This window comes from Haliaeetus albicilla, chromosome 27, assembly GCF_947461875.1.
Source record: "Haliaeetus albicilla chromosome 27, bHalAlb1.1, whole genome shotgun sequence".
In the NCBI taxonomy this organism is placed as follows: Eukaryota; Metazoa; Chordata; class Aves; order Accipitriformes; family Accipitridae; genus Haliaeetus; species Haliaeetus albicilla.
Window position 1 is genome coordinate 2,242,195 of NC_091509.1, and position 27,552 is coordinate 2,269,746.

General features: G+C 60.0%; 1 protein-coding gene and 1 pseudogene across 5 annotated transcripts; one reads left to right on the forward strand and one right to left on the reverse strand.

Moving 5' to 3' along the window:
• Positions 1 to 20: 20 nt before the first annotated feature.
• Positions 21 to 2,492, forward strand: LOC104314738 (proteinase-activated receptor 3-like; annotated as a pseudogene).
• A 45-nt stretch (positions 2,493 to 2,537) lies between these two features.
• On the reverse strand, positions 2,538 to 24,716 carry ARAP3 (ArfGAP with RhoGAP domain, ankyrin repeat and PH domain 3). Of its 5 annotated transcripts, none has more exons than XM_069772497.1 (35): positions 24,353 to 24,716; positions 22,595 to 22,801; positions 21,329 to 22,453; positions 20,624 to 20,685; positions 20,229 to 20,302; positions 19,923 to 19,993; positions 15,162 to 15,431; positions 14,835 to 14,904; positions 13,906 to 14,026; positions 13,498 to 13,685; positions 12,497 to 12,603; positions 12,191 to 12,390; positions 11,954 to 12,039; positions 11,599 to 11,781; positions 11,195 to 11,357; positions 10,739 to 10,870; positions 10,512 to 10,665; positions 10,250 to 10,352; positions 9,813 to 10,011; positions 9,661 to 9,724; positions 9,202 to 9,365; positions 8,833 to 9,045; positions 8,565 to 8,670; positions 7,875 to 8,022; positions 7,590 to 7,658; positions 7,222 to 7,296; positions 6,986 to 7,100; positions 6,697 to 6,825; positions 6,361 to 6,494; positions 6,123 to 6,205; positions 5,869 to 5,904; positions 5,044 to 5,107; positions 4,794 to 4,931; positions 4,422 to 4,460; positions 2,538 to 3,716 (listed from the first exon to the last, which is right to left on the reverse strand). In XM_069772497.1, exons 3-35 carry the CDS (start codon positions 22,411 to 22,413, stop codon positions 3,162 to 3,164), a joined length of 5,400 nt encoding a protein of 1,799 aa, XP_069628598.1. In that variant the 5' UTR covers positions 22,414 to 22,453; positions 22,595 to 22,801; positions 24,353 to 24,716; the 3' UTR covers positions 2,538 to 3,161. The 5 variants fall into 5 exon arrangements, with proteins under 5 accessions (XP_069628598.1, XP_069628602.1, XP_069628599.1 ...); XM_069772501.1 differs by lacking the exon at positions 24,353 to 24,716 and having other exon boundaries at positions 2,538 to 3,230; positions 3,642 to 3,716; positions 22,595 to 22,892; XM_069772498.1 differs by lacking the exon at positions 22,595 to 22,801.
• Between the last annotated feature and the right edge of the window lie 2,836 nt (positions 24,717 to 27,552).

A 27,552-nucleotide genomic window follows, 5' to 3' on the forward strand; every position in this document is an offset into this window, starting at 1 on the left:
AGTGGAGCCAGCCCTGCCTGTGGCATTTGTGCGGACCCAGCTTGCGCAGAGGCCACCCTGCAGAGATGTCCCAGCTGCTGTCTTTGCATCACCCTCCTGCTCAGCTGGACCTGGCTTGGCTCGGCCATCCAATTCTCCCCAAGTAAGTGCCTTGGTGGGTCTGGGGGGTGATGGGGCAGGGCAGGGAGGCCTCACTGGGATACCCAGATATCATGTCCTGGAATACTTGATGGGGATAGCTGGGTGTCATAGTGAAAGCTCGGGGCACTGCTCTGCTGCCTTCCCTGAGGTCCATGTTGAAAACCTAAGTGAAGATCTGAAACCCTGCCACCCCTTTCCCTTTTGGCAGCAAAAATCAGGTTACTGCTCTCTTTACCTGAATTTCCCCTGTCCCCTGGATGCGGAGAGGTGGCAGAGGTTGCGGGAAACCTGTTGGATGTAACTGGGGCCCCCTGGGGCCAGGCGTCCTGGGGGCATCCTGGGGACGAGCTGGATAGAGCTTTTGGAGCCAGGGGTGACATGCAGGGGAGCAGAGCCTGGCTGTGTTTTTTGAGCAAGCCAGAAAAAGGATTTGATCAGGAGTTGTTTATCTGGTGTCCTGGGACCTTCCTGTTCTTCACTTTTGTTCTGAGCATGCAGTGAAAAGCCTCTGACCACAGGAAGACGGGGAGGCATGTGCAGCCCCAGCTGTGGCTGGGGGCTGAGCTGGAGGGCTGGCCAGGAGGAGGAGCAGGCAGGAGCCCTGGTGGGACAACATCTCCCATCCTGGCATGGGTGGCCATATCCTGACCCTGTCCTGACGTGGGTTTCCTGTCTGTCCTTTTGATCCCATGGGGTTGCAGGAGACCAATTGTGCTGGGCTCGGTAGGAAGAGGAACGTCAGCGGAGCCGTGTGTCCCCACAGCGACACGCAGGAGCAGAGCCTGTCTGGGCTGCGGGCAGGGTGCCCAGCTGGGCTGGCACCGCTGGAGTGGCACTGCCAGGCGAGTGGCGTGGGCAGCGCAGGATGTGGCATGGCTCCTCATGGTGAGGGTGGCAGGATGTTAAGGGATTCTGTGTCCTGAGCTGCCCCTGCCACAGGGCAGAGAGACGCCAGCTCCTGCATTTGCTGGCGGCTCCGCAGGGAGGGGTGACATCTTCTGCGTGGTCCTGAGTGGGAAGGAGCAGTGGGAGGGGGCTCTCTGCTGAGCCTGATGCCTTGTGTCCTCCACAGTGCCTGGCAAAGGGCAAATCTTGATTCCTCTCACTCCCCAAGAAGAAATGATGTGCCCCAGTGCCTCTGTGGAAGCTTTTCTCAACAGCACCCTCACCACCTGTGTCCTCCCTGCCCTCTACTCTCTGGTTCTGCTCATGGCGCTGCTGGCCAACACTCTGGCCTGCTGGATCCTGGTGACCAACTTCAGGAGATGTTCCAGCACCCTCTTCCTCCTCAACCTGGCCAGTGCTGACCAGGACTTTGTCCTCCTGCTCCCCTTCAAGATCTTCTACCACCTCTTGGGCAATCACTGGTTCTTTGGGGACTACCTGTGCCACACCACGGTGGCCTTCTTCTATGGGCACATGTACAGCTCCTTCTTCTTCCTCACCTGCATTGGCCTGGAACGCTACATCTCTGTGGTCCACTCGTTCCTGTGGAAGGGCTCCAGTTGGACGTGGGGCAAAGCGGGCGTCTGTGTAGGCATCTGACTGGCAGTGGGGCTGGGCATGAGCCCTCTGCTTTTGTACCCCCAGACAAATCATATCTTGAGCCTGAACATCACAACGTGCCACAATGTCCTAGGAAAGGATAAGCAAGTGTTCCTTATCTACTGTTTCCTCTCCCTAGTGGGGCTGGGCTTTGGCTTGCCCTTCGTGCTCATGACCATCTCCTACAGCTGCATCCTGGCATGGCTGCTGGCCAAGGGGAGGTGCTATGGGCAGGTGGTGCATGTCCTGGCCCTGGTCCTCCTGGTCTTCATCCTCTGCTTCACCCCCAGCAATGTGCTGCTCTTCATCCACTGCATGCTGGAGGCCACAGGGTGCACCAACATCACCTACATCTGGTACACCCTGGCCCTGGTGCTCAGTGCCTTCAACAACTGCTTCAATCCCTTTGTTTACTTTTATGTCTCCCAGAATTTTCAGGGCTGAGTCCAGGATGCAGGCAGCTGCTGCCTGGGGGCGGCTCAAGACCTTGGTAGGGAGGGTCTTGGAGAAGGCAGCCTTGCCCCTGAGGTCCAGCAAGCAGAGCCAGCTGTAGGTAGGGCTAGGGGGTACTGGGCTGTGTTCCCCTGCCCCAGGGAGGGGAGATCCTGCACCTTGGTGCCCAACACAAAGTGCCGTGCTGTCCCAGGCTGGCAGCAGACTTGGGCAGAAAATCCCACCCTGGATCTGAGGTTCACCAGGACTTTGCCCCAGTTTTGCAGTTCCTCTGATGCCGCTGGCACTGCCTCCATCCCATGGGTCCCCCGGCTGGGTGCCTGGCTCTGGCACCCCCATCTTCCCGCCTGCCAGACCCTGGCATCCCTCACCACTCCTCCTGCAGTGACCAAACCCTCCAGAGCACAAATAAACCTTTATTTCTCCTTGCTGGTGGAAGGAACAGGTATAAATACCCCAGCTGAGCAGGAGCTGTCCTCCATCGCCAGGACTACGTGCTGGGCACACATGGCCAGCCCTGCTTCTGTTGACCCCCACCCAAAATATGCCACGGTAGGTGCAAGAAGGGAAATGGGGGATGGCTTGGGAGTCCTGACCCTGCCCCACGGACCCAGTGCTGTAGAGGGGACATCATGCTGTGTTCCTCCATGCTGGCAGGCACTGCATGCCCCCCTGCCTGACACCGTGCCATGCTGCCAAAATGTGCAGGCACCATATTTCTGCTTTTATTTTCCCTGTTACTTTCTTCTCTCGGCGCTGGGCCCGATGACAGACGTGCCACCCATGAGCAAGAGCACTTGTGGCAACATCCCCAGCCCTCCCAAGAGGGAGTACCACAGATCAGCATCCTGGTTCCCACTAGTCCCCTGGTCCTCACCAGTCCCTGCTTCCAGCCCACCTCCAGGGTCAGGAGGAGGAGGAAGGTGTGAACTCCATGATGTGGGAGCGTGGGGTATCCATTGTCACTGCCGCTGGGCACGACTTGACCCCCAGGTTGGTGGCCACCCCTTCGGCATGGCAGGTCATGTCACTGGCTGGCCTGGCTCGGGTGGCTGGCCCTCGTTCTTCCTGAGGATGACACTGCTGAGCTCCTGGATGAGTTTGTTGCTGATAGGTGGGGGAGACTGCATGTTCCTCTTCTTGGAGATCTCCACACTGGGACTGCTCCCTGGTGTGGTTGCCTGCTCCCAGTCCCCAGCCAGTGCCAGGGAAGGCTCCATGTTCCTCTCCAGAGAGGCCGTTTTGGTGGGTCTGAGCCCCTGGGCTGGAGCTTTGTCGCTCTCCAGGTTCAAACCCCTTTCAAGGGACAGGGCTTTGGTGACGGGGGGACCCGGCACCCTCTGGGCTGGGCTGGCGGGCAATGAGGAGCGCAGCGCCGTGGCCGGGGGCTGCTCAGGGAACAGAGCTGGCTTCTTGGACCTGTCCACAGGAGGCACGGCCGACAGGTCTGCCAGCAGCCCCTGCCCCAGCTCCAGCGTGGCCAGTTCAGGGAAGTTGCCCACCTCCTCATAGACAGGATCGGCGTCCACCTCCTTCTCCTGCTGCTCCTCCAGGGAGTCCTGGTGCATCTTCATGGGCTGGGGGAGGGCGGGTGGTCAGGGTGAGGGGCACTGTCAGCACCGCTCAGCTATACCCCTCCGTCCCCCCTCACCTTGCCCTCCCTGCACTCGGGTGCTGCCCAGGGACCCTTGCCCCCTCGCCGTGGGGCTGATGCGTGCAGGGGACCCACCCTCCATCGCATCTTTTGTCTCAGGCACCGTTGCCCTTTCTTCCCCCATCACCGATGGAGGGTGAGCATTTTGGTCCCTGCTGAGGCATGGTTCATGCCACCAGGCTGTGGCACCAGCCCAGCATTCCTTGGCAGAGGTGGTCGGGAGCGGGGAGGGCAGATGGGTGCCCATGCAGAGTACAAAGCCGGGTGAGGTCCAGCCAGGTGGCCCCTGCAGAAATAACCTGATGGCGAGGAGGACCCAAAACTATTTCCTTGCATTTCTTATGTCGATCCCTTCTGAGCAATGTGTGCCCAATGGGAGAGGGTCTGGAAACTGGGCTGGACTGTTGTGGTCTTGCTTGCACACACCAGGACCATGCAGGGACCCCCATCCCTGGGTATGGGACACCCAGAGCAATGGGCACTCCCTCCTCTGCCACACAGCATTGGCAAGATGGCCTGGGCATGTCTCCTAGTGCAGGCGGGACGCTGCAGGTGAACCTTTGCTGCCGTAGCCAGGAGGCACGGTGCAAAGCCAGCAACAGATGTGTTCCACGATGTGGGTACTTACAAAGAACATGGACAAAGTCCTTCGCGTGTGCAGGCGGCGCTAGAAACAGAGGAGACGGCAGAGATAAGCACATGACAGTGCGGAGCAGAGTCACAGATGCCTCGGCAGGCAGAGGACGGGTAGTGGGGCTCAGCACCCCATGTGCCCTCACAGGGCCCTGCATGCACGGAAAGCTGCCACGGACACGAGCACAGCATGTGGCACGCACACACACCGCTGAGCACAGGGACACACACCCAAAGCATCCATTGGTGCCAGGCAGCATGCACCCACCTCCAGGGCCCAGGGGTGGGTGCATGGTCTCGGGGAGGGTGCACGGACCTGGGTGGGTGCAGGAGCACCGGTGGGCAGGGGTAGCTGTGGGGGCTTTACCAGGGTTTGGTTGGCGGAGAGCATGGTGGTGTCGGTGCTGTCCCCGTGCAGGGGCACCAGCGGCATGGTACCGAACTTCTGCTTGGCGAGGTCTGAGGAGGAGCGCCGGCGCATGATCACAGGGCGCAGGTCATCGTGCTGTGCACAAAGACAGGGCAGGGAGGGGGGGTCATGCTGAGCTGCCCTGCCGGCCCCCTCCTGTCCCAGCCCAGCCCAGCCCAGCTGGGTGGCATGGCCAGCCTGCACCCACCTGAGCCTTGAGGATGCTGGTGGTCCAGTCCCACAGCTCAGCCTGTCCCGAGCACACCAGGTACCTGCAGAGAAGTCAGCTGAGAAGCTGCCAGAGAGCAGTGGGGCCCATATCCTCTTGTCACCTTGCCTGTGAGCCTGGGGCTGTCAGTCAGAACTACACCCAGAGAGTGTAACTGAAACTCTCTGCATGCCCACATTGCTGCTTCAGGGCAAGGCAAGAGTTCATTGGGTACCCATGAGGCACCTTGGTTCAGCTGCCCTTGCTGCCCTTAGAAGAACATCTCAGCCCCATGTTGGGGGCAGGCGATGTGCTCAGCAGCTGCCCCAGCATTGGCAGCATCAGGGAAATGGGGACAGGATCAGCAGGATACACGGGTGTGCCTGGTCAGGGAGGCTGAGGCAGGGAGCCCAGCTCAGTACAGGGTACAGGAGCACCTGGTGTTGGGTGTGTGGGGACACAGAGCAGTGTTCGTGAAGGCTGGCAAGCAGCACAGCCATGCAGGTAACACAGACACCTGGGCAGGGTGGGCAGGTCCCTCTGGAGCCTGGTGCTGCGTGCTTGGAAGACACATCTCCCAGGGGTGCTGGTGCAGATGGAGAGGTAGGAAGGGTGAGTGGTATGGAGATGGATTGACCGCAGCCCCTACCTTGTGTCAGGGAGCATGTGGCCCCACCACTCTCCCTCAAGCGCCCTTACCAGGCACCAGCTCTGCCCTGACCCCCAGGACCCTGTAGCACTGCCCCTGGCTGTCCCACTCCCACTAAAACTGGGGACAGATCTCAACATCCCCCCAGCCCCAGGACGGCAGGAGCAGATACTCACAGCTGCTGCTTGTCCAGGGTCAGTGTGAAACCCCACCTGGTGAAAAGAAGAGACAGGCTGTGGGGCAGCACTGCCAAGCTCAGACACAGCCCAAGGTCTGTGGGCAGTGGGGCAGGGAGCTGAGCTCGCCCAGGCTTGTCATGGTTTGGGTCCTGGTGGGGCTTGGCATGCCCCCAGTGGCTGGGTTCATGTGCTGAGTGCAGGGACTGAGGGATGTATGCCCCAGGGCCATGGCCAGGGAAGGTCCCACTTACTGGGCTGGTGGCTTCAGCTTCTTCCTAATGCCCATGTAAACCTTGGCTGCATCCAGGGGCCACTCCCGCTCTGGCTTGGCACTCTGGGGAAGGAGATCCATTGGGTCAGCCCAGCTTGGTGCCAGCCTCCCTGCCAGGAGGACAGCCACCACCATGCCACCACTGTCCCCAGGCTCCCTCCCTGCCTCTCTTCCTGTCCTTGGGATGCAGGTCCCTCCCCGCAGCATCCCCTTTGTACCCTCTTCTCCTTGAGCAGCAGCAGCCTCCGGTCCCGGATGACGAAGTAGCGCTCCTGAAACTTGTTCCCCAGCAGCTTGGGGGGCTCCTCACGGCATTTCAGCAGCCCACACTTGGGGGTCTCACGCTTGACGCCTGCCCAGTGTGGGGAGATGGGGGTCAGGGGGACTGGGAGCATGTGAGGGTGGCTGGGGTATTGCAGGGTGATCCCACTGTGGGTCTCAGGGATGTGCCCCTGATGGCTGCAGGGTGGTGGCCAGGGCAAGGGGAAGACCAGGCAGAGCTGTCCCCCTCTGGGGACACCCCTAGGGGCTGGGACCCTTTGTGATTGCCTTACCTGTGAAGAGACAACTCCCCTCGCCAATGGGGACCTTCCTCACCAGCAGGTATGCAGCGCTGGGCTCTGGGAGCTTGCACCACTGCAAAGCTTGCTCCAGCACCTTCTCCTTGGGGTGCAGGGGCCGCTCTGGGGAGGCAGGGACACTCTCACCGCTGTGTCCCCTTCCCTGTGCCAGTCCCAGTTCCTCCTGCCATTGGTAGCAAGCCACCCCCCAGTACTCCACACCTCCTCCTCACCAGCCCAGCCATGCTAAAAGCATCCCCCATGTCATTCCCACCATACTCACCCAGCTCCCCGTTCTCCAGGGCCTCAAAGGTCAGCCAGATGTCCAGGCTGGCCGCCACATTGCGCATCTCCAGCACCTGGTTGGTGAGCTCCTCTGCTGTCATTGTGGGGGACACCTGGGGCCAGACACATGGGAAACTGCAGTGGGTGGTGGCAGGATGGGTCCCAGGGACAGGCTGCACCAGGAGCCTGCATCCCTCTTTGCTTCCTCCGGCACGGTCTTTCTTTGGGACTCACCTTCAGGGTGACACAGCAGTCGGGCAGCTTCTGCTCCAGGTAAACCTCGATGATGAGGTCCCCTGCCTGTGAGAGCTGGGTGAAGAGTAGGTGGCATTGGTGCCATGCTGGCATGGGTGCTGTGTGCATCCCCTCTCCCCAGGGGCTGGTGATGGTGTCCCAGGGAGCTGGGACTGCTTGTCCCCTGGGCAAGAGCCTCAAGGTGATGGGTGAAGGGGAGACAAGTGGGAGAAGGTCCTTCCCCAAATATCTGGTGTAGGACAGTGGGGACCCAGGCTGGGCAGCTGGAAGTGCCCCCATCCTCCAGGCAGTCCCACCAGCCTGGGGGTCCCTGACGTGATGGGGCCTGGCAGCAACATCCCTAGTACCTGGGTGTCCTTCCAGGTAGTGATCAGACTGTTCTCCAGATCCATCTGGGATACCTGGTCCTCATCAATCTGCCGGAGGAAAGGTGCACAGCGTGAGAAAGGAGACACATAGAGTCAATGTGGAGTTCGATACGGCTTGAGGACACATGGCCAGGATGGAGGGATGCAGGGGGAGGCAGAGGTGGGATGCAGGGGGAGGCAGAGGTGGGCAGTATGGGTGGATACAAGGGGAGACGGGCAGAGCCAGCATGGAGGGGTCCGGCAAGGCCCTTGCAGGGAGCTTACGTTGAAGATGCTGACATAGTTGTCAATGAGGTCTTCCATCACCTTGACCTCATGCTCCCCTTTGCCATCAGTCTGGAAGAGGCTGGGTGCAAAGAGCAGTGACAGGTTTTTGGTGCTCATCTGGTTGAGGTCTGCACATTTCTGCACCCTGGGACAAGGAGGATAGAAGTCAGGGGCTGGTTCCACTCTGGATAGGGTTTCAGCCCCAGCCACCCTCCTCTGCCTCATACAACCTCTCCTGAAAAATAGCTTGGTTTTCCCCAGCTCCACAGCAGTGGGAACTTCAAGCTGGCCAGTTCCTGTTTTGAGGACTTCCAGCTGCCATCAAACCAGACAACAGCCCCACCTCATACTCTGATTCAGGGATGGGAATTTGTTTTTTTCCCTCTTTTTTGGGCACTGGGTGATGTTTACATCCTACAGGGGTTGTCCCCTACTTCCAAACCTCCCGTTGCTCCCCCTTGCTGCAGGATGACTTTGGGAACATTTGAGATATCCCAGAGTAGCGTGCTCCAGCACACCCCAGCACCAGCTGGGAGGCTGGTGGGGTAGGGCACAGGCACTGGGCTCTTCCTGGCTCACGGGGATGGAAGCCAGCATTCCCTGGGCAGCAGGGAGACCCCATGCTGCTGGCTGGCTTTGGGGACTCCAGCTGGACCAGGGGACCCTGCAGGGAGGTGGCTGACTGACCGGTAGAGATGCCCGATGAGCGCAGCCAGGGTCTTGTGGTTGAGGCGAGGCAGGCGATGAATGAGGTCCTTGTACCGCTCCAGGCGCTGGGGTTTTGAGGAGATTTCTGGAGGGAGGAAAACAAATCATGGGCCATTGCTGAATCCAACAGATACAGAGCTGACATGGCACCAGGGCTGGCCCCAGGACCCTGCCCCGAGGGACACTGGCCCCAGGGGTCCCTTGCAGGCAGCCCAGTGTGGGAGCAAGGGTCAGCTGAAGGAGGTACCTGCAGCCTCCTTCCACTGTGGGTGCAGCTCCAGGGTGAAAACAGGGTCTTCCAGCTCACGGAAGAACCTCTTCAGCACATCGGTGACATCCTCAATGAAATTGTCGTTGATGCGCAGCTTGACATTGCGGGCATCCCGCCGAAACTCCTCCATCAGTACCTTGATCCGGGACTTGGCTCCGTTCTTGCGGTAAATCCCCTCATGCCGCAACCCTGGGGCAGGTACATGGGGTCACGGGGGCCCGATCCTGCCCAGAGAATCCTCAACGGGGTTGGTGCCCTGAGAGCAGTGCCTCCTGCCTGGACCCGTTGGCCACCCCGTGTGTGTCAGAGGATGCTCTGGCTGTGCTGCCACTGCACTGGGCTCACCGTACTGCGTGATGAAGGCGATGCAGCTGTCCACGATGATGGGGATGTCCCCCCGGCTCAGCTGCTGGTCCCGCAGCGCGTTACCCCGGCCCCCTGCCGATGCCTGGATGTCGGTGTACCATGCCGCTGAGTCCGCCCGCGACAAGCCCTGGAGGTAAAATGTCCTGAGAACAACAAGGGCAGAAAAGAGGGAATGAAGGTTGCTGGTGGGTACAGGTTATCCCCTTCTGCCCGTACGCACAGTCTGGCTCTGGGACAGGCACAGCCAGGCACTACCCTGGTGAGAGACCTGAGGCTGGGGTGATGTCTGTAAGCTCCTTGGCCACAGCCCTGCTGTCCCAGTAGCATCCCTACCGCGGGTTTAGGATCAGCACCGACCCATGCATGAGTGTCTTTGCCCCAGGCAGCCTGCTGAGGTTGCTTTGTTTGTTCCCCATCGTTCCTGTGACCAGGACTCACCTCCCCATCTCCACCAGGATCAGTAGCTCCTTCTTCTCTGGGGTCTCCATGGGGGGAACCACACCTGCATTGGGGTGAGAAGTAGAGGGGTCAGAGCCATGCATGGCCACCCACCACATGGTGCCTGTCCCTGGCTGCAGCATGGCACTCACTGAGCTCCTGCAGCCGCCGGAGGTTGATGCTGTCCTCAGCCCCGTCATCCTCGGTGGGGCAGATGAAGAGGTGGGCTTTCTGCAGGATGAAGAAGGCCTGCTGCCACCGCTCAGGGTTGAGCATGCACTTGTAGCGCAGCTGGCCCACACGCTGGAACTCGTAGCCCAGCAGGCAGTGACAGCTCACGGGCGTGAACCACTGTGGGACAGAGCAAGAGATGAGCTGGGTAAAGACAGGGCTTGCCCCCCCAAGCACAGACCCCCACGAAGATGGCAGCAGGTCAGTGGGGAGGATGGGACCCCCTGCAAAGGGAAGGATGGTGCTTGCCATAGAGGATGAAGAGCATGGGGAGCTGGGAGGAATCATGATGGGGAAGCGGGGACAGAGTCCAGGGACCCACCAGTGGCATGGGGTGGCAGGACTGGGGCTGGCTTACCTTGCCAATAGCACTGGCCCAGGCTTGCAGCGTCTCAGGCCCGTCAGTTCCCAGCTGGTGCACTTTTTCCCCAGTGAGGAAGAGCTCAAGGGTGAAGCGAAACCTGCAGAAGATGAACCAGCCCATCAGGGCAGCCCCCTACCCCGAACCTGCACCCAGAACTAGACCAGACCATTGTACCAAGCAGGGAACAGTGCCTGTCTCTGCTCTCTGCATGCCCACAGGCTCTCTGGGCATGCAGTGGGGGCACAGCTGGGGGTACCTTTCGGTGGGGCCAGGGCTGGTGAGTGCCTGGGCTCTGTTCACACCCAGGGAGATGAGGTCCGTGCTCTCAATGTGGCCCAGGGGCTCAGTGCATTTCTCTGACTCGAAGAAGAGCAGGGCTCTCTCCAGGGAGCACCATGTGCGCTGGAAGTCTGCGGGACAGGGGGGTCAGCGGCACCGGGGTGGGCACCCCACTGGCTGCCCTCCCATGCTCCCCACGCTTACCCTCTTTGCTCTTCTTGGCACCTGGGAGCTTGTGGGGGGCTGTGGCCCGGTACAGATACCCACTGTGTGTCACCGGCTGGGTGATCTCATTGTAGACGCCCTCCGGACCCAGTTCCTGTGTGCGGGCGCTCCCTGTGGGAAGCAGTGCTGAGAGCAGGGTGGAAGCAGGCACCCACCAAAGCGTGGGTACTGGAGCGGCAGGGAGACCCCACTCATGCAGGTGTAGGCAAGGAGGTGTGCCAGGCATGGGGTTCCCTGAAAAGGGGTTCCAGAGGAACGCCCTGCCTTTCCCCATCCCAAAAGAGGGGAGTAGTGGGGCAGGCGGATCCCCCAGGGAGCCACAGCACCTGATGCCTTGGCTGTCCCCAGCCTTGGGGCGTGCTGTGGGGTGCAAGGGCAGTGGCAAGGAGGAGGCCTCCCCATCACAGCCAGATGGGGCTCAAGGGTCCTCGTTACCTGAATGGTTCCTGGGCCTTTTGCTTTCTGGTCGCCACCAAGGGTCGGCCCCTGGGGCCACCTCGCAGGCAGCACGGTCAGCTGTCAGCCCAGCCTCCGAGGACGAGAAGAACTGCAGGATGGTCTTGAGCAGGGCTGGTCCTGCCACTGCAGTGCACAGTGCCTGGGGTGAGACAGGTGCCTGTAGGGATCACGTCCCGGCTCATGGAGACCCCCAGCCTGCTGCCGGGGTGCTCGAAGGCAGCCAAAGCAGAACACAACCTCCTACCTGAGCCCCCAGAAGTGCCTGGCACAAGGGTGCGGGTGCACGCAGCCAAGCAGGAGGTGTTGGCATCTCAGACACAGAGCTCTGGGATGGTTCCCAGCACCCCAGCACCCTGTCTGCACCCTGAGGTGGCCCCTACCTGGAGCACATCCTCCTGAGTGGCGTAATGGGGATGGGGCAGGCGGTACCGTCCCTCTCGGTACTTGCGGGAGATGAAGTCCCGTCTCTGCTCGGCGCTGGCATCTGGGTAGAGAGCTTCAGCGGTAGGGAGGTGAGCTGCCCAAAACCGGTTGGCTCGATCATTTCCCAGCACAATGAAGAGCTGCAGGAGAGTCCCATGATCATGGCAAGCACCAGGGCCAGTCGGGAGGAGCAGGATGCCCTGTGTCCCTGCATCCTGGGGGATACCGTGGGACTGCTGCCCTGTCCAGAGAAGCAGCCTGGCCCCTGAGCATGCCATGTCAGTCCCAGCACCCCATCCTGAGTGCCTCTACCTGTACAATTTCATTGGACCAGACGCTGGTGTCAAGCTTCAGACTTTGCACCTTGGAAATGTTGGAGCCCAGGCTGCGATGCTGCCCTGCGGGGAGCAGGAGAATGAGCACCCCTTGATTCTGCCAGGGCAACTGGTACCCAAGTTGTACTTATACCCCAGCCAGCACCCTGCCTGCCCACCAGGCCCAGCCCACACCCGCTGGGACCCCCGTGTGCCCCCAGGGATATATACTAGCCTGCACACTGCTTGCAGATGACCACGCACAGGTTGATGGATGCCCAGTCAGGACTTTGAGCCCAGCAGTCCGCACAGTATTTGTTGGCTTTGTTGGACCAGATCTTCTCTGCCACCTCGTAGTCATAGAGCATCTCAGCTATGGCCTCCTGCAGGGCCTCCATCCACTCCCGCTTCTCCCGCTCCGACTCCGCCACAAAGCTATGAGCACCAGCACAGCCAAAACTCAGGGGCCTGGAGCAACCAGCACCTGGGTCCAGCACCTGGCTGCTCCCCCCACCTCATTCCACCTGGATGCCTGGGATACCTGAATATTTTGAAGGGGGTGATGAGCTCGAAGCTGCGGTTCTTGGCTTCGCGGATGGTGGAGCCGCGCATCTCAATCAAGCAGATGCCAATGCCCATTTTAAAGAACTGCAATTCAGAGTGACACTGGTGTTGGCTCTGCAGCACTGTGGCCGTGGTGGACACACCACCCCAGACATGCCCGTGAGACTAGGGCTGGAGCTAGGGAGCTGTGCCCAGCGCTCCCAGCATCCCACCCCTGCTTTGCCTGGACAAGCCAGACCTGGTACCCTGCCACATCTCTCAGCCATCTTGTGGGCTGACATAAAGCATCCTGCAAATACGTTATGCCTTAAAATGAAAGGCAAGTTCTGCCCACAGCCCCTGAAACTTGACCATTGAAGTCCCTGTATTTTGGGGATTTGAGTCCACATTGAGTCAGGCACACTCCTGAAGCAAATATCAACTTCAGCAAAAACCACAGAGGCTTGATGCTGCTTAGTGTATGCCAGGCAAACTGGAAACAAGGTGACTGGAAAAAAAAACCAGACGTGCTGAGAAAATTCAGCAGGTAGGAGGTGGGGAGTTCCGTGGGCAGCAGGCAGGGTGTAACAGGCCAGCAGAGACCTCCTGCCTCCTGTGGGGCAAGCTCATGTTGCAGCAGATATGTTTGCTGGTGATTTCATGGTCATTGATCCACCTGTCCTGCGATGGATTGGGATGCTTTGGTGCGACTAAGACCTAAGTGCCTGGCAGAGATGAAGATAATTTGGTGATAGCAAGGAGTTTGGGAGGGGGGTCCAATTATGGTACCTGCTGCATCTCCAAGCCCAGGCTCCCACTACTGCTGCCCTGTGCAGGATCTCCAGCTTCCTGCTCTGCCATTCCCTTTCTCCTGCCCGTCCTTTTCCTCTCTGCTCTCCCTTTGGCACAGGCCCTGGCTAAGCTCCCTCCATCGCTCTCATCCCGTCCACTATTGGCACAGCCCTCTGTGCCAGTGGGGTGTCTGGTCCAGCCACGAACCTGCTCGCTCTTGTACAGCCACATCTCGGGCAGGCTCAGGGCTGCGAACACCTTGGACTTCTGGCCCTTCAGCTCCAGGATGCCTGACTTCTGGCAGTGAGCAGTGTTGGTGGGCCGGGGCCGGGACCCCACCAGGCGTTGGTCCATCACCTTCTTCTGCAGCGTGGAGCACCACTCATTCCTCTGGGCTGGGAACCAGGCATGAGGGACCAGGTCTGAGCCCTTCCCAACAGGCCTGGCATGGAGCAGAGCACCCAGCAGGCATGGCAGGGGAGAGGTCCCCTCGCTCATCATGGCTGGATATTTTGGGGATGGGGTGAGAGCTGCCTCCGGGATGCTCTGACTGGAGGAGGGAGGCAGGGTCGGTTCCTTGGAGACTGGCGGGCCCTGGCCCGGGTCTTCACTTACCCTCGTTCTCGGCACGGAAGACAAAGATCCGGTGGCTGGTGAAGACCTGGAACTTGTTGTCCTTGGTGGAGCGAGCCATCTCAATCACGGACAGTGGGATCACCCCCTTGGGGTAGGGCTCCTGGAACAAACCCCAGGCAAAGTTACCTTCCTTTGCCCTTCCTGCAGGGCACCTCCATAACCCAGCTACCCCAGCACCTGCCTTGCCAGGCATCCTAGTGACATAACCATAGGGGTGGCAGGGATGCCTGCAAGCTCCTGCAATAGTGGCTGCTCCAGGGCCATGCATGGTACCTGTTTCTGCATGGGTGCCACTGACGTGGGGTCAGCCCAGCTGGCTGTGCTGCAGGACTGGGGCAGCAGAGCCTGTCACCCCAGGGGGCATGGCAGCCACCAGCACCCTGCAGCAGGCCTAATGGGGCCATGCAGAGCCCCTGCAGAAGGATGAGAGGACATGGGACAGGAAAGTGTTGTTGACTCATCCCATGCACCTAACCCACAGTGCCAGTGCCCACAACGAGAAAAGTTCCTCCAATGCAGCACATCTTCCACATCCCCCAGATGCTTGGCTGGGTGCTCTCCCTCGTAGCACAGCCTGAGGGACACCAGGAGCTGAAGATTCAGGTAGGGAATCCCCCTTTTGCAGTCTGCCCCAGGGCTTGTGAGCCAGCAGGACCCCCCTCGCCTGCTCCCTGTTGACAGAGGGACCCTTGCTACCCTGGGCTTCCTATGGCGTAAGGCTGTGTTCAGAGCCTCCCAGGCACAGGGGCCACGGCTGCTCCACCCTGGCCATGGTAAAGCAGTGCTGGCTCCTTACAGAAGGACAAGGGGAGGCAAAGGGGATATGGCAGCTCATGTGGTGTCAAGGCACCCTGCTTAAGTGGCACAATGCAGCCTCCCCACCCTGCCCGCATCCTGCCCCTTCGTACTTTCTCACTGCTGAAGTACATCAGGTTCTTCCCGTCGAAACGGACGTAGCGCCTCTGGAAGACATAGTTCCTATTGGGATGACAGAAAAACTTGCTGTAGGGAAGGGGACGATCCCCTTGAGGACCCCACATCTGCTCACAGACCCCCCCTTCCCCCAAGTGTGGCTGCATAGTCACCCTTGCAGCACAGCTGGGGCACCCAAGAGAGTCCTCCTTCTGTGGGGAGGTCCGGCTGCTCCAAGCAGCATGGTGACCAGTGTGCTCGCCTCACTAGTCTTGCCCAAGGGGGCTTTACCTGTGACGACTGTCCCATGGGTGGGCACGTACCCTTGTGGGGAGAGCTTGTCCAGCCAGCCACTGAGCATGGTGGGTCGGGGCTCAGAGAGCGACGTGAAGCTGGCGTAAGGGGAGATGGTGAGGTCGTCCAGGACCTCGTCTGGGTAGAGATGGGCTGGCAGGCTGAACGATGTGCCTTCAGCCCGTGGTGCCTCCACGGTAGAATACCCCTCTGTGTCATTCTGAACGATGCGGTCGATGAGCCGGGACCGGGTCTCCTCATCCTCGCTCCTTCCCTCGCTGCTGCACTCGCTGCTTGTCCTGTGAGAAATGGGGCTGTGAGGGAGCCCAGCTGCGGCAGCACAGCTGCTCACTGTGCAGGGTCCTGGTCAATGCCGTCCCATCTGGGGATGTCTCAGACTGCTCCTGGCCCCATCCTGAGCTCCTCAGGGCACCCAGTGATGTGGGTGTTTGCATCTCCATGAGCAGGGTGGGACAAGGGCTATGCGTTCATGAGCCCCATGGCCACCAACAGCCCAAGGCTCAGCCAGTCCTACATGATGGCAAGGCTGCGGCTAGCTGGAAAAATGGGCTTTCCCACCTTGGGTAATACCACACAGGCCACCACACATCTTCAAACCCCTGGCATCACCTCCTTCCTCTCTTCATCCCTCCACAGGCAGGAAACTGAAGCCAGGCAGCTCCTCAGTCCTGCATCCTGCTCCTTGCTCTACACCCACCCCAGCTACCTCCTCACCAGGGGTCTCAGCCTGCCCTCTCCCTCTACACCTCCAGTGTTCATAGCACCAGGAAGGTCCTTCTGCCACAACACCCTCCCGCCTGCTCTTACATCCAGCCGAAGTGTTTTGCAAAGGGAATGGGATGGACAGATGGGCCATTGGATCTCCTGCATCCATCTCCTTTTCTTGGGTAGCCATGCTAAAATCCTCAGCCAGGCCTAGTGAGACTCTCCAGCCATAACAATAAAAGGAAATTATAAAAATAAACTGCTAAGCCTGCCCCTTCCCCTCAGCCCTCTCAGCCAGACGCTTTTCTCTCCCCGAAAAGGAAATGTGCTAGAAAATGTCTGACGGTCCCAGGAGCTCACAAGGGAGCAGCCCAGGTGCAGTGGTGACAGGCAGGAAGAGGGTCACGGCAGCCAGGACACCTCAGCACCAGCACAAAAGCACCTGGGCCACTGGGTGACTTGTGGCATCCAGTGCCAGGATGAAGAAAAGGTACCAAGAAAGGCAACAAAGATGGTTCAAGCCCTGTCACAGCTTCTGTCTGTGGAGCACCTGAACAAGCTGGGGATCTCCAGTGGGGAAAGGGTGAGTGATGGGGGCAGGTTTCTGAAGTCATGAGCAGCATGAGGAGGGCAGAAAGGCATCTCCTGGCCACCACTGCTTCAGTCACAGGAGCTGGGTGACATCAGATAAAGCCAGCAGAAGCAAGGTGCAGAACCACATGGGAAAGGAGTGGCTGACCTGTGGGACTCCTCACCATGGGATGTTGTAGGAGAAATTTATGGAGGAGAAACCCACTGGGGGTTACTGAATATGAGAAACCACCTCCAGCACAAGTCCATGTGCTAGAAATGCTTTTGGAGCAGGAGAATGATTGCAAATACCTCCCCTCATTATAAATGCTCCAAATACCCAGTTTTGAGCACTGCCTCATCATAGGAGCCAAGGCAGTGCATGGACCTGTGCTTTGACCCTGGACAGGCACCTTATGAGGCCATTGGACATCAGATATCCCTGAACCATGTGGGACAGAAGCAAGACGTGAAGTCTGCCTGGGAGGATGTTGGGCTGGAGCCACCCAGGCTAAGGGTCGGCTCCGGGGAAGTGGGATGGTATATGGGACTGAGGAGGCAGGTGGAGAGGGAAAATGGCCTGTTTGACTCCAGTGTCTGCAAGAAAGACAAGAAATGGCCATGGGTGGCTTGGAGGCTCAGAGCACAGTGAAAATTGCTGTATAATTAGTATAACAGAGCCTTGGCAGAGCTATTCATCTGGCTGGATTCCCAGCCCGGTGTCCAGCTTCTTCAGGAGGGACTGGCCAGGGAGCAGGGTGGTTGGAGGACTCTGTATGTCATAGGTGAACATCAGCCTTGAGTGCCAGAGCCAAGTGGAAGACAGACCCACTGAATGGGCAAGAGAAGGGGGAAAGTTCCATGATAGCCCTTTCCTGAGCCATGATTTACAGTCACTGAAATCATAAAGAGCTGGAGGACAAGCAGCAACTAGCAGGGATGAGCAAAGCCCACGGCCCAGCTGGAGTGGGGTGTCTCAGCAGCGCAGGAGCCCACCAAGATGCAGGCCAAGTCCCAGCTCTGCCCTTGAGGACAGGGTTGGTGGAGGAAGCCTCCAAGAAATAAGTCTGCAAAGGCCAAGTCATCTCCCTTTTCAGCAGGTGTCAGGCAGTGAAGGAAACTAATCTTAGGGCCAAATGAGTCCCCAGGGCAAGGAGAGGGTGTTCCCAGGTCAGCTGAGCCTGGAGGGTGATGTCTGAGGTGCTCTGAGTTGATGCAGTCTCAGCCTGTCAGTGCTTATGTAGGAGAGCTGGTGGAAGATGGAGGATGGGTGATGGAAGAAAGGGATCTGCTGGCAGTGAGGGGACCAAGGAGCTGCTGATGGATCTGGTCACTTCAGCTGAGGGTCATGGGCCAGCCAATCAACCTGTGAGTGGGCACCTGAAGGTAGGCAGGGAGATAAGGAATAAGGTGTCAAGGACACACTATTCCCAGTGTTTCTTTTCCTGCAGGGAAGATGCCTTGAGGTGTGGGGAGAAGCAGTCTGGGTAGGTATCTACCTGAGGATCATCTCATCGTGGGTCTCAATGCAAACCAGGGCAGGGTCCACCATCCTCACCATGATGTCTGACGAGTCGTTGTCTGACCCAGTCCCCTGAGCTACATGGGGTGACATGGGCGCTGCTATGCCACCATCTCTCTCCTGCTGAGACTAATGCCTGAAGTGGGGCAGATGCTGTCCTCTGCATCAGCATTTCAGGCAGCTGAGCATCACCAGCTTGGATGACAGTGGTCAGTGTCAGAGCGGGCAAATCTTACCCTACACTCCAGGCTCTGCTGGACCCTCAGAGACCCAGCTCCCAGTTTTAAGGGGAACTTTGCATTCCTCTTCCTCTTTGCTGAGGATATCTCATTTCTGGTCAAGGTGGCTCTACCCATTTCTAACACTGACACTCACTGCTCAGACCCCAAGCCAGAGAGCAGCATGATCCGGGCGAAACTCCCCGAGAACAGAGTGAGAGGAGGTATCTCAGGTAGGAGGAAGATATTGTGCCAAAGAGGTGGGAGGGCCTCTCTGAAGTTTGGGAGTGGGAAATATTTCCCATAATGAGTGGGTTGATGGGCTGCAGGAGATGCTCACGTTGTCCCAGTGACCAGATGCCAGTCAGCAGGAAGAGTAACTGGCTGAACTGGAGAAACACCAGTGTTGAAGAGGAGGATCGGGAGGTCCCACAGAAGCAGCAGCAGGGTCTGGGGCTGGCTAGCAGTGGCTCAGCAGCTGAGCAGAAGCCTATAGCTCTGCTCCAGGGGGATCACCATCGGACTGGTGGTGCTAGTCTGGGGAGGAAAGCTTTGGAGCAGCTGGCCAATGGTGTCCATGAGCACAATGCAAAAAGTCCTCAGAGGCTTTTCTGTCTCTTGTTCAACTCCTCACACCCCAACCACCTTAGTGCTCAGGCTGGGAGAAAAAAACTGTGAACCGCTGCCTCTGACACACTGCTGATGGTCGCATCCTGTCTCTTCTCAGCAAGACTAGGCTGCAAAGTCCTTGGTGGGTCCAGGGCTGCAAGTGCCTGGCCAATGCCTTTGGGATGCTCTGAATCCCAGCTCCCTGGAAGCCGCTGGATGGAGACTTTGACCCACAGGCCAGCATCAAGCCCCACTCTGAACTGCTCGTTCAGAGGCTCCACAGCAGATTTCAGTATTTCTGTTTAAAAAACTCCTGTTCCCAGGTATTTGCAGTTCCCTACCCATGGCCCATGTTGGCTCTCATCTGGCTGCAATGTCTGGCTGTGACGCTGGATCAGGCCACACTGCAGTGACTCACGCCCAGAACAGGAGATGGGCTGGACTGACCAACACTGGGGCCAGAAAGGCAGGGGCATGGGGACGCACTGGCCGGCAAGGCCACGAGCAGAGCTGAAGGACACAGAGCTGCAGCTTGCCTCCTCCTCTCTAAGCAACACAGGAAAAGGAACCCTCCCCATCCGAAATGGGAAGAGCAGCTTTCCTTCCTCTTTCTGAGATGCTATCAGGAGTTATGGAAAGTACATTTCAAAAGCATTTTAATGGTGCTCCTCACAATCTCACTGTCCACCATAGTGTGACAGATCAGCAAATGCTAATCTGATGATGCTGGAACCTTTGGAGGTCGCACATCCCTTTATCTGGAGCTGAGACCCATCCCATTTCTGAGCAATCCCTGTCTGCCGTGGTGTTTCCCGGTTCCCAGTGGCCAAATACTGGCTCCGCTCAGAGTCCAGGTGCCCAGTGCCACTGGCACTGCCCCAGCTGCCCACCGAGAGCATCTGTTGGCAAGCATTGCCCCCTGCCCCCGGCCATCCTCCAGCACAGCTCCTTCTCATCTCTGAGCCCATTGGCTCTTCTTGAGATTGCTGACCTGATCCCAGGTGCTCCTGATAGGCTCTACATTGGGGGAAAAGCCCCCACCACCTCTCAGTTTGTCCCCAGGGGTGTCCCCTGTCCCCCTGGCATGCAAAGCCCAGACCCCAAGCCCAGCCAAGCCCCTGCAGCCTGGAGGAGGTGATGCCTACCTGCATGCTTCTCGCTCCAGGTCCAGCTCAGACACTGCCTCGTAGCTCTGATCGGAGGAGATGCCAACACCCTGGGAGGAGAGATTGGTCACATCTCCTCTCCTCTGTGCCCTCTCCCATCCCAGACCTCCTCAACGTGCCTGGCCCACTGCACGGGGTCTCAGCCTGTGTCTCCCACCCCAGCAGTGATGCTCAGCCAGGCACTGCCCAGCACCACGGTGTCACCAGCTGCAGCTCCCTACTTTGCAGCCGCTGGTGGGATGCAGAGCGATGGCAGGGGACAGCCACCCCACAGTTTCCTCTCACCTTCTTCTCCTGGGATGGGGCTACATGCCCAAAGATGGTCTCGCTGTAGGGGCTGATGGGCTGCTCACCGACCTCTGTGGGCAGAGACATGGGAGGGAGAGGCAGTCAGCAGTGCCTGCTGCAGAGCGGTGACCAGCCAGGACTGCCAACCCTGGAGGGGGACTCCCCCACTGAACCCACCACAGCACACCCCAACACCCAGGGCATCTGGCATAACAGAGATGCCAGCCTGAATACATGTGGGGCTGGGCCCTGCGTTGACCCACGGACACCCTGGTCCCTGCATGGGGCAGGACCTGGGGGAAAGGCAGGGTGTGTGGGTGTCCTCCTCACCCCCCCTTCCTTGGGGACACTGGGAGGTCCCCACTGTGCACCGGTGCCCTGGGGGCTCTCACCTGCCTTGCTGGTGGGTCTCTGCGGGATGGGGGGCAGGCCCCCACCAGGCCAGCCGGGACTGCTGGAAAACAGGAGAGGGGTTACTGTGGCTGCGGCCAGGATGGGGCGGGAGCCTGCAGGGTTTTTCCACCTGTCTGGCTTACAGGGGCTGGAGGCTGTGCCTGACTGGGGCTGAGCCCGGCGCTGTCCCCTGGGATGTGCAGCATCCCCTCCCTGTTCCCAGTGCCCTCCTTGCTCCCTTCTCCTCCCCACCCTGGGACCTGCTGGGCTGTGTCTCCTGGGACTGCTGGGTATTTCCTATCCCAGCTCGCCACCCTCTAACATCACCCACCTTGCTCCCAGCAGGAGCCAGCCCCAGAGCCGTAACTCAGCCACCCCCTCACCATGCTGGGGAGCCCTAGCCCTGCTGCCTGGGGGGGGGCAAAGGAGGGGCAGGAGCTTCTTCCCCCAATGAGAACGAGCCACCCGGGGGCCCAGGGCCACCCTGTCAGCAAAGAGGGATCCCAGCTGCCCTGCAGGACTGTTCCATGCAGAGCCTGGGGAAGGCACAGGAAGGGTGGCGAAAGGGGCTTTGTCAGCACCCAGAGGCAGGCAGGGCCAGGCTGGGGATGGGGTCCCGGGGGTGGGGGGCTCTCTGGATCCTCGGGTCTGGCTGCTCTGCACCGTCCCTCTGCTCCCTGGGGTGAGGGAAAGCATCTGCTTACTCAGGCTTGTCGTCCGGCTGGGTCAGCTCTTGCAGGGACAGAACCGGGGGCTGAGCGACACCCTGACCCTGGGGGCCATCCGCCCCTCCTGAGTCCTCAGTGGGTGCTGACGGGGGCTTGAGTCCTTCATAGATGACGTTGGACACCATCTCCAGCCTGCCTTGCCCTGAGCCCGGCTGCGAGGCTGCCCTGGGGCACGGTGAGGGATCTCTCCTGGTTGGGGCAGCTGCAGCAGGCAGGGGAGGGCTGGACACGGGGTGACCCTCTGGCACGCTGCCCGGGCTGGGCTTAGCTGCCGGGACCCTGTGGCTGTGCCGTGGTGGGACGGATGGGGCAGATGGGGGGGATTTCTCCGATGCCTCCAGGGTCTGTCCATGATCCGGAGCTGGGGGGAGACGTGTCTCCTCCCGAGCGCTCTCCCGCGCTCGCAGCCGGGATGGTCCCATGCCCATGGCCACGGCAGCCCCTGGGCTAGCCGGCAATGCTGATCTGGGCTCCGGGCTATCCAAATCTGTGGAGCTCTCCCCTGGCACAAACCCCTCCAGTACCACAAAGGCAGCAGGCTCCCTGTCGCTACCCAGGCTGTGTGCCGGCACTGTGGCACGTGCTGGTGGCACGGGCGGTAAGCCCTGCTCTGGTTTTGAGCGAGGGAAAACTGTCCTCGGCTTGGGAACTGGCTTCAGGAGGGGAGAAGCAGGGTCCTTCTCTAGAGGCGATGCCTGGGCGGGCGCAGCAATGTGCTGTTGTGTCCCAAAGGCATCAGTAGACCCTCCCAGCTCTGCTTTCATGGCATCCTTGCCTGCCTGGGGGGCATCCAGGACCTCGGTGGCTCGGAAATGGGCATCTCCTGCTGTTGGTCCCCCCTGGAATTGACTGAGCATCCGTGTCTGCTGCGCCAAGTTCAGGATCCTTTTGCGATGCCCGGTGGCGGTGATGCCAATCTGCTGCAGGTGGTTGCCATCCAGCAAGGCAGCATCTCTGGCCACATGGTACCCATGCTGCTTGAAGACATCCCGGTACTTCTCCAAGTGGATGGTGGCCAGCCAGTCTGCAATATCAGAGTCAGGACCACACAAAGAGCTCATGGCCCTGGGGTACCTCTGCAAAGGATGCTCAGCCCATCATCTGTGGAAGGAGAGAAAGGGGGTAAGGAGGCAGCTTGAAGGGGGGGGTTCAGCTGCTGTGAAGGGCACAGACCCCATGGGTGGGAGCGCGGGATGGTCCTGAAGGTCCCCCCACCTCGCTGCTCTCCCCGGAGTTGCTCACCTCCCAGCTCACGAAGCCAGCATCCTGTTGTTCCTCAGCTCCAAGCCTCTCCGCCCCTCCCCGGAGCTGCCGGATCCTGGCCCCGCTTTGTCGGCGAGGCTGTGACCCGAGCTCAGACAGGAACCGAGTGGCCGGGGGCTCACAGGGGAGTGGGTGGTCCAGCAGATGCCGGCTGCTGGGGCATCCTGGGCTCTGCCGCGTGTGGGGCTGGGAAGGAGGAGGACAAGAGCTGGTGCAGCCGGCAGGGGTGTCCGGGTGGAGGGGGCTGCCCGAGGCAGATAACGGGGGGAGCAGCTGGGCCCCTCCCAGGGGATGAGCTCCTGTGCAGGCCAGCTCGGGGAGGGCTCTGCGGCCGGAAGGGCCAGACCATAATCTCTCTCTCTCACTGCTGGCGAGGGCATGGGAGAGGTCAGCATGACTCACGGGCAGGCAGAGGGGGGATAGCCTCCCACCCACCCCCAGCCAGGACGGGCCCCTGCGCACCCCACCACCAGCACCCACAGCTCGAGACAGAGGGGCACAGCCCAGGGCTCGTGCTCAGCACTGTGCCCCCCCCACACCAGGTCCCGCTCCGCCAGGGACCCCCAACGCCAAATTATTTGCTGGCACAGCCCCGGGACAGAGCTGCGGGCTCTCTGCAGAGCGCTGAGGGCCTTTTTCCCATGAATCATGCTGCTCCACACTAAACCATCTGTGCTGACTGTGCTGCCACTGGGTCTTTTTCCAGTTCCTCCATTTCCCTCTATTGTTCGGCGCAGGCTTCCTTCCTGCTGCCTGCACTCTCCCACGCATCCCCTGCCCCCCTCCTGCAGGAGCCGCGTCCTGGCCCGCCGAGGGACAGCCGGGCCAGGCTCCATGCTGCGCAAGCCCCCGCGCCCCTGCGCAGGCATCTGCCTGCTCCCCACCGCTGCCTGCACAGGCAAGGGTTTGCATGAGTGGCATGGGGAAGTGCGGGCAAGCTGGTGTGCGGTGGAGGCAGTGGTGTCCCTGGGAGCACGTGGAGGGGGAAGATGCTGTCAGTAAGCACGCACAGACAGCAGGGCCCTCTGCTCACACGTGTGGGTGTGGGGTGTGCGTGGGGTGTGAGCCCGACCCCGTATGTGTGTGCACGGGGGACTCCCCATGGGGCGAGCGGCTGTGCACCGGCGTGCGTTGAGGAGGGACAGTCATGGCAGGAGCTGGGCGAGAAGCTGGGGGAGCAGGGTGTGGGGAGCAGGGCATGGGGACGTTGCAGCTGGAAGGCTGTGGGCTGATGTAGGACCTACAGAAAGGGCTGTGCATGGGGGGCTGTAGAGGGTGATGTCCCATACCGGTGTGGTCTGGGTGCCTCTGGCACGGGGTTAAAGGGCTGTACCCACTTCTGCCCAGCAGCCTGGTGCTGAAATGGGGCAATTTCCTCCTTTCTTGTGCCTGTATCGGCCCGAGGGATCTGCAGCCAGCTTTGCCTGCTGCCTGTCCTGCTTGGGGCTTCAGCAGGCAGCCTCCTGCAGGGACCTGGCTCCGGAGACCTCCCTGTGCCCAGGCAGTGGGCAGCGGGGCCGTGCCAGGCACTGGGCTGTGGTGTGGCACTTTGGGGCAGTCTGGCTGTGCCCCCGAGCAGTGATGCTTCACAGGGAGGTGGACACCGTCCCTGTCCCTGCAAACCCATGTGGACTAGCTGGTGCAGTGGGCTGGAAGTGGGCATGGACTATCCCCGTCCTGGCCCTTTCCCCAAGTCTGTCCCACCCCTCCCCTGCCACCCTCGGGGTTCTCCCTCACCTCTTGCCCCGCAGCATGGTCCGCAGCCCCCCAGGGCCAGGTCTGGCAGAGCAGCACGGTGGCAGTGATGCTGCAGGCTCCACGGCCGCCCCGCTCTGGGCTCCAGGGTGATGCCAAGGTGTCCCTGTCAGGCACAGGACTTAGCCTGCAGGCACGGGCAGGCAGCGCTGCAGGAACTGCTGCGGGTACAGGCAGGCTTCGCAGCACCCAGCCCACGCCTCCCACTGCCGGTCCCTCCTCCAGGCCAACCCTCTGGTCCCCATGCCTGTTCCACCCTCCCGTCCTGCTCCTTCCCAGACATGAACCTGCCCCACGCTTGGCTCCTGGCCTGGCTGCTCTGTGTTCTGCCCCTTGGCCAGGCTCTGCCCTCCTTCAGGGGCTGCCTTCCACCCTCCCTGCTCATCCCCTCATGCTCCTTCTCTCACCTCCCCAGCAAGGGTCCTGCTCCCCACCATGAGCCCTCATTCATGCATTGCCATGGGGGCACCAGGCTTCCCTAAGATCCACCCCCTGAGGCTGTGCTGCCGAGGGAGATCTTTGAAGTTTGAGGATGCATTTGGCTTTAACTGGTGTTTCTGCCTCTGGCCGCAGGGAAGAGGGGATATTCACTATATCCACCCTGTCCTGGGACTGTGCAGGGTGCAGGTGCTGGGAAGGTGCTGCCAAATAGGAGAAAACAGGCTAAAAAGCTCATGCTGATGAGGGGAATGTTGGCAACACAACCCCCCCACCCCGTGCTGCAGGGATGCTGGGGATGCAGCACCCCATCCCACTGCCAGTGCCCCATGACGAGGGGGATGTGGAGTGAGCCGAGGGGCAGGGTGGCAGTGGGAACTGGAGTGGCAGGGGGACATCGGTGGGGGGTTGTCTTCTGCAAGGAGCCTGTGCTTTCACCACCAGCCAACCCGGTTGCCTTTAACGCAACACTTTTTGCAAGAGACCCAGTAGGGCTGGCAGTTAGTCCGGCTCCGCTGTTACCCAACCTTGCACACAGAGGATGTCTGAGGCTGATATCTTACAACACCCTTCAGCCCTTCTCCGTTCCTGATGGCAAAGCTGATAACTGCTCCTTGCCCTGTGAGGGTCCAGTTTCCTAGGGACCCCCTTGCTCCTACTGAGCCTGGTCCTTCCCTGCCCCAGTGATGCTCCCAAAAGCCATGGCAGGGGGCTGGGAGCGGCGGGAGCCCCTGGTGTGGGAGGGTCACTCCATACAAGTCTCTGTGCCTGCAGCTAGGTGTGGAAAGGCAGTTTCTACTTATCACAGGCTCACTCCTACAAAGCAGAAGCAGAAATCAGCACGAGCCTGGCACAGTTTTTGCCTTCCTCCCCCTTCCATGCCAACTGCTCTGACGGGGGGTGATGCCTCTCTGGGGCTGGGGACAGCATGGGTGGCCCCATGGACCACCCTGTGGATGGGATGTGGAGACAGGGTACACAGGGACCCTTAAGGTGTGCAGGGACCCTCTGGCCCTGTACTGTAGACCATGCCATCCCACTGGGCTCCCATCTCTGCCTCTTAGAGGAAGCTGTTTGGCTAAATATAAGCACTGCCACTCACGGGAAGGCTGCTGAGGTCTGCGGTGTGAGGCTGGAGGGGCAGAGCAAAGGGTGCCGGTAGTGCTGGTGGCAGCCAGTGTGCCATCGTTTCCATCCTGCCATGCTGGAGGCCTTAGCACCAGTGAAGCACACTCCTGCATGAGGCCAGATCCTGGCTCACGGCTGTTTGGCACCCTGCAACATCTCTATAGAACCCTCATAACCTGTTGCTGGGAGCGGTGCTCCTCTCTGCATGCTGGGAGGGCAGAGATGCACTGCTGGGGAGGGAAACATTGTCTAAGGATGGACGGGACATGCCCAGAGTTGCAAGTCTCAGTCCCATCTGGTGGCCCAGTGTGACCAAAAGCAGGGCCCAGCCACCACAACCCACATCCTGGTGGTTGCTGACAGGCCAGTTTGGTGCAGAAAACCTTCTGTCCTGCTCCTTTGTCCCTCCACAGTCACCTAAGTGCCAGGATTGGGGCTTGGTTCCCCTGGCAGGGGGGAACCCCTGCTCAAGCACCTCTGCTGAGCCCCAGCACCCAGTTCCCAATGGGGACTGCCCCTTCAAAGAACCCAGCCAGGAGGACAGCTCAAGCCAGGGCATCCCCTAGCCATGGGACCACCCTGGAGCCAAACAGCTGGCATGGGGCTGTGTTGGAGGGGAGCAGGGCACAGCAGAGTGCTGGGGCAGCCATGACGTGTGTGCTGTGGTCAGGTTATTTCCTGAGGGCTTCCTTTCTATAGCGCAGGTTTCAAAGCCTCTGCTTGATCAATTTGGTGTCTGCCAACCTGCTGATGCAATCTATATTTAGATGCTAGCCTCCTTGGGCCAAGGCAGAGAGCCCTTTGCACAGCAGGAATGTCTTGCCTGGTCCCTGGAGGAGGCAGATGGGCAGAATCAGAAAACATGCCTCGGGCTGGGGGATTGGGCTTCATGCAGATGCTGGCAATGGCTGGAGGAAGCGAAGATCAAAGTGAAGGTTGGATCATTCCAGCACATTGGCCTGTGCAGTCCTTCCCCTTTCCAGGCAGCACCCATGCTGACACTGTCTTTCAAGGTCCATGTGCCCAGCTGCCCATCCACCTGTTCATCCATCCATCTACTCATCCATTCTTCCCTCCATCCCTCCATTAATTTTTCCTTCCCTCCCTCCATGCACCCATTCTTCCTTCCCCCCTCCCTTCCTCACTCCCCGCTCCCTTCCTTCTTCATCCATTCACCCATCCATCCATGCCTAGCCATTAGCCTTTTCTGCACCCTGGGGCACCCTTTGCTCTACCTTCAGCCCTACCCACACTGGATTGTGCTGGAGAATGTGTGTGGTGATGGTGGGAGCATCTCTTGGAAGCAGGACAGGGTGAGGGACACTCAGGACTCGTAGCCAGAAGGCAAATGTCACATTGGACAGCTGGAAATGTGCAGTTGTGACTGAGCCTGGAGGGTTTGCCGGGGCATGGCAGAAAGCAGAGCCCATGGGAGGGCTTTGTGGAGGAGTGGGGAGGGGGAAGCTGGAGGCTGTTGGGCTTGGAAACCTGCTAGACCTCTGCAGGCAAGAGCCCTGCTGAAGGCTAGTCCATGAGATAAGACGGGCTGCTGGGGGGGCTCCCTGCTGGGCTCAGGGTCCCGCAGTGGGTGGTGGGGGTGAGAGCTGCCCAAGACC

Bases quoted from the DNA above. Each gene is read 5' to 3' on its own strand.
- ARAP3 (XM_069772498.1), bottom strand. From the start codon at position 22,413: ATGAGCTCTTTGTGTGGTCCTGACTCTGATATTGCAGACTGGCTGGCC. The intron at 12,391-12,496 runs GTATCCCAGGCA...TGGTGCTCATAG, and splicing joins ACCCCCTTCAAAATATTCAG to CTTTGTGGCGGAGTCGGAGC. The intron at 11,358-11,598 runs GTAGGGGCCACC...GTCTCACCCCAG, and splicing joins CTCAGGAGGATGTGCTCCAG to GCACTGTGCACTGCAGTGGC.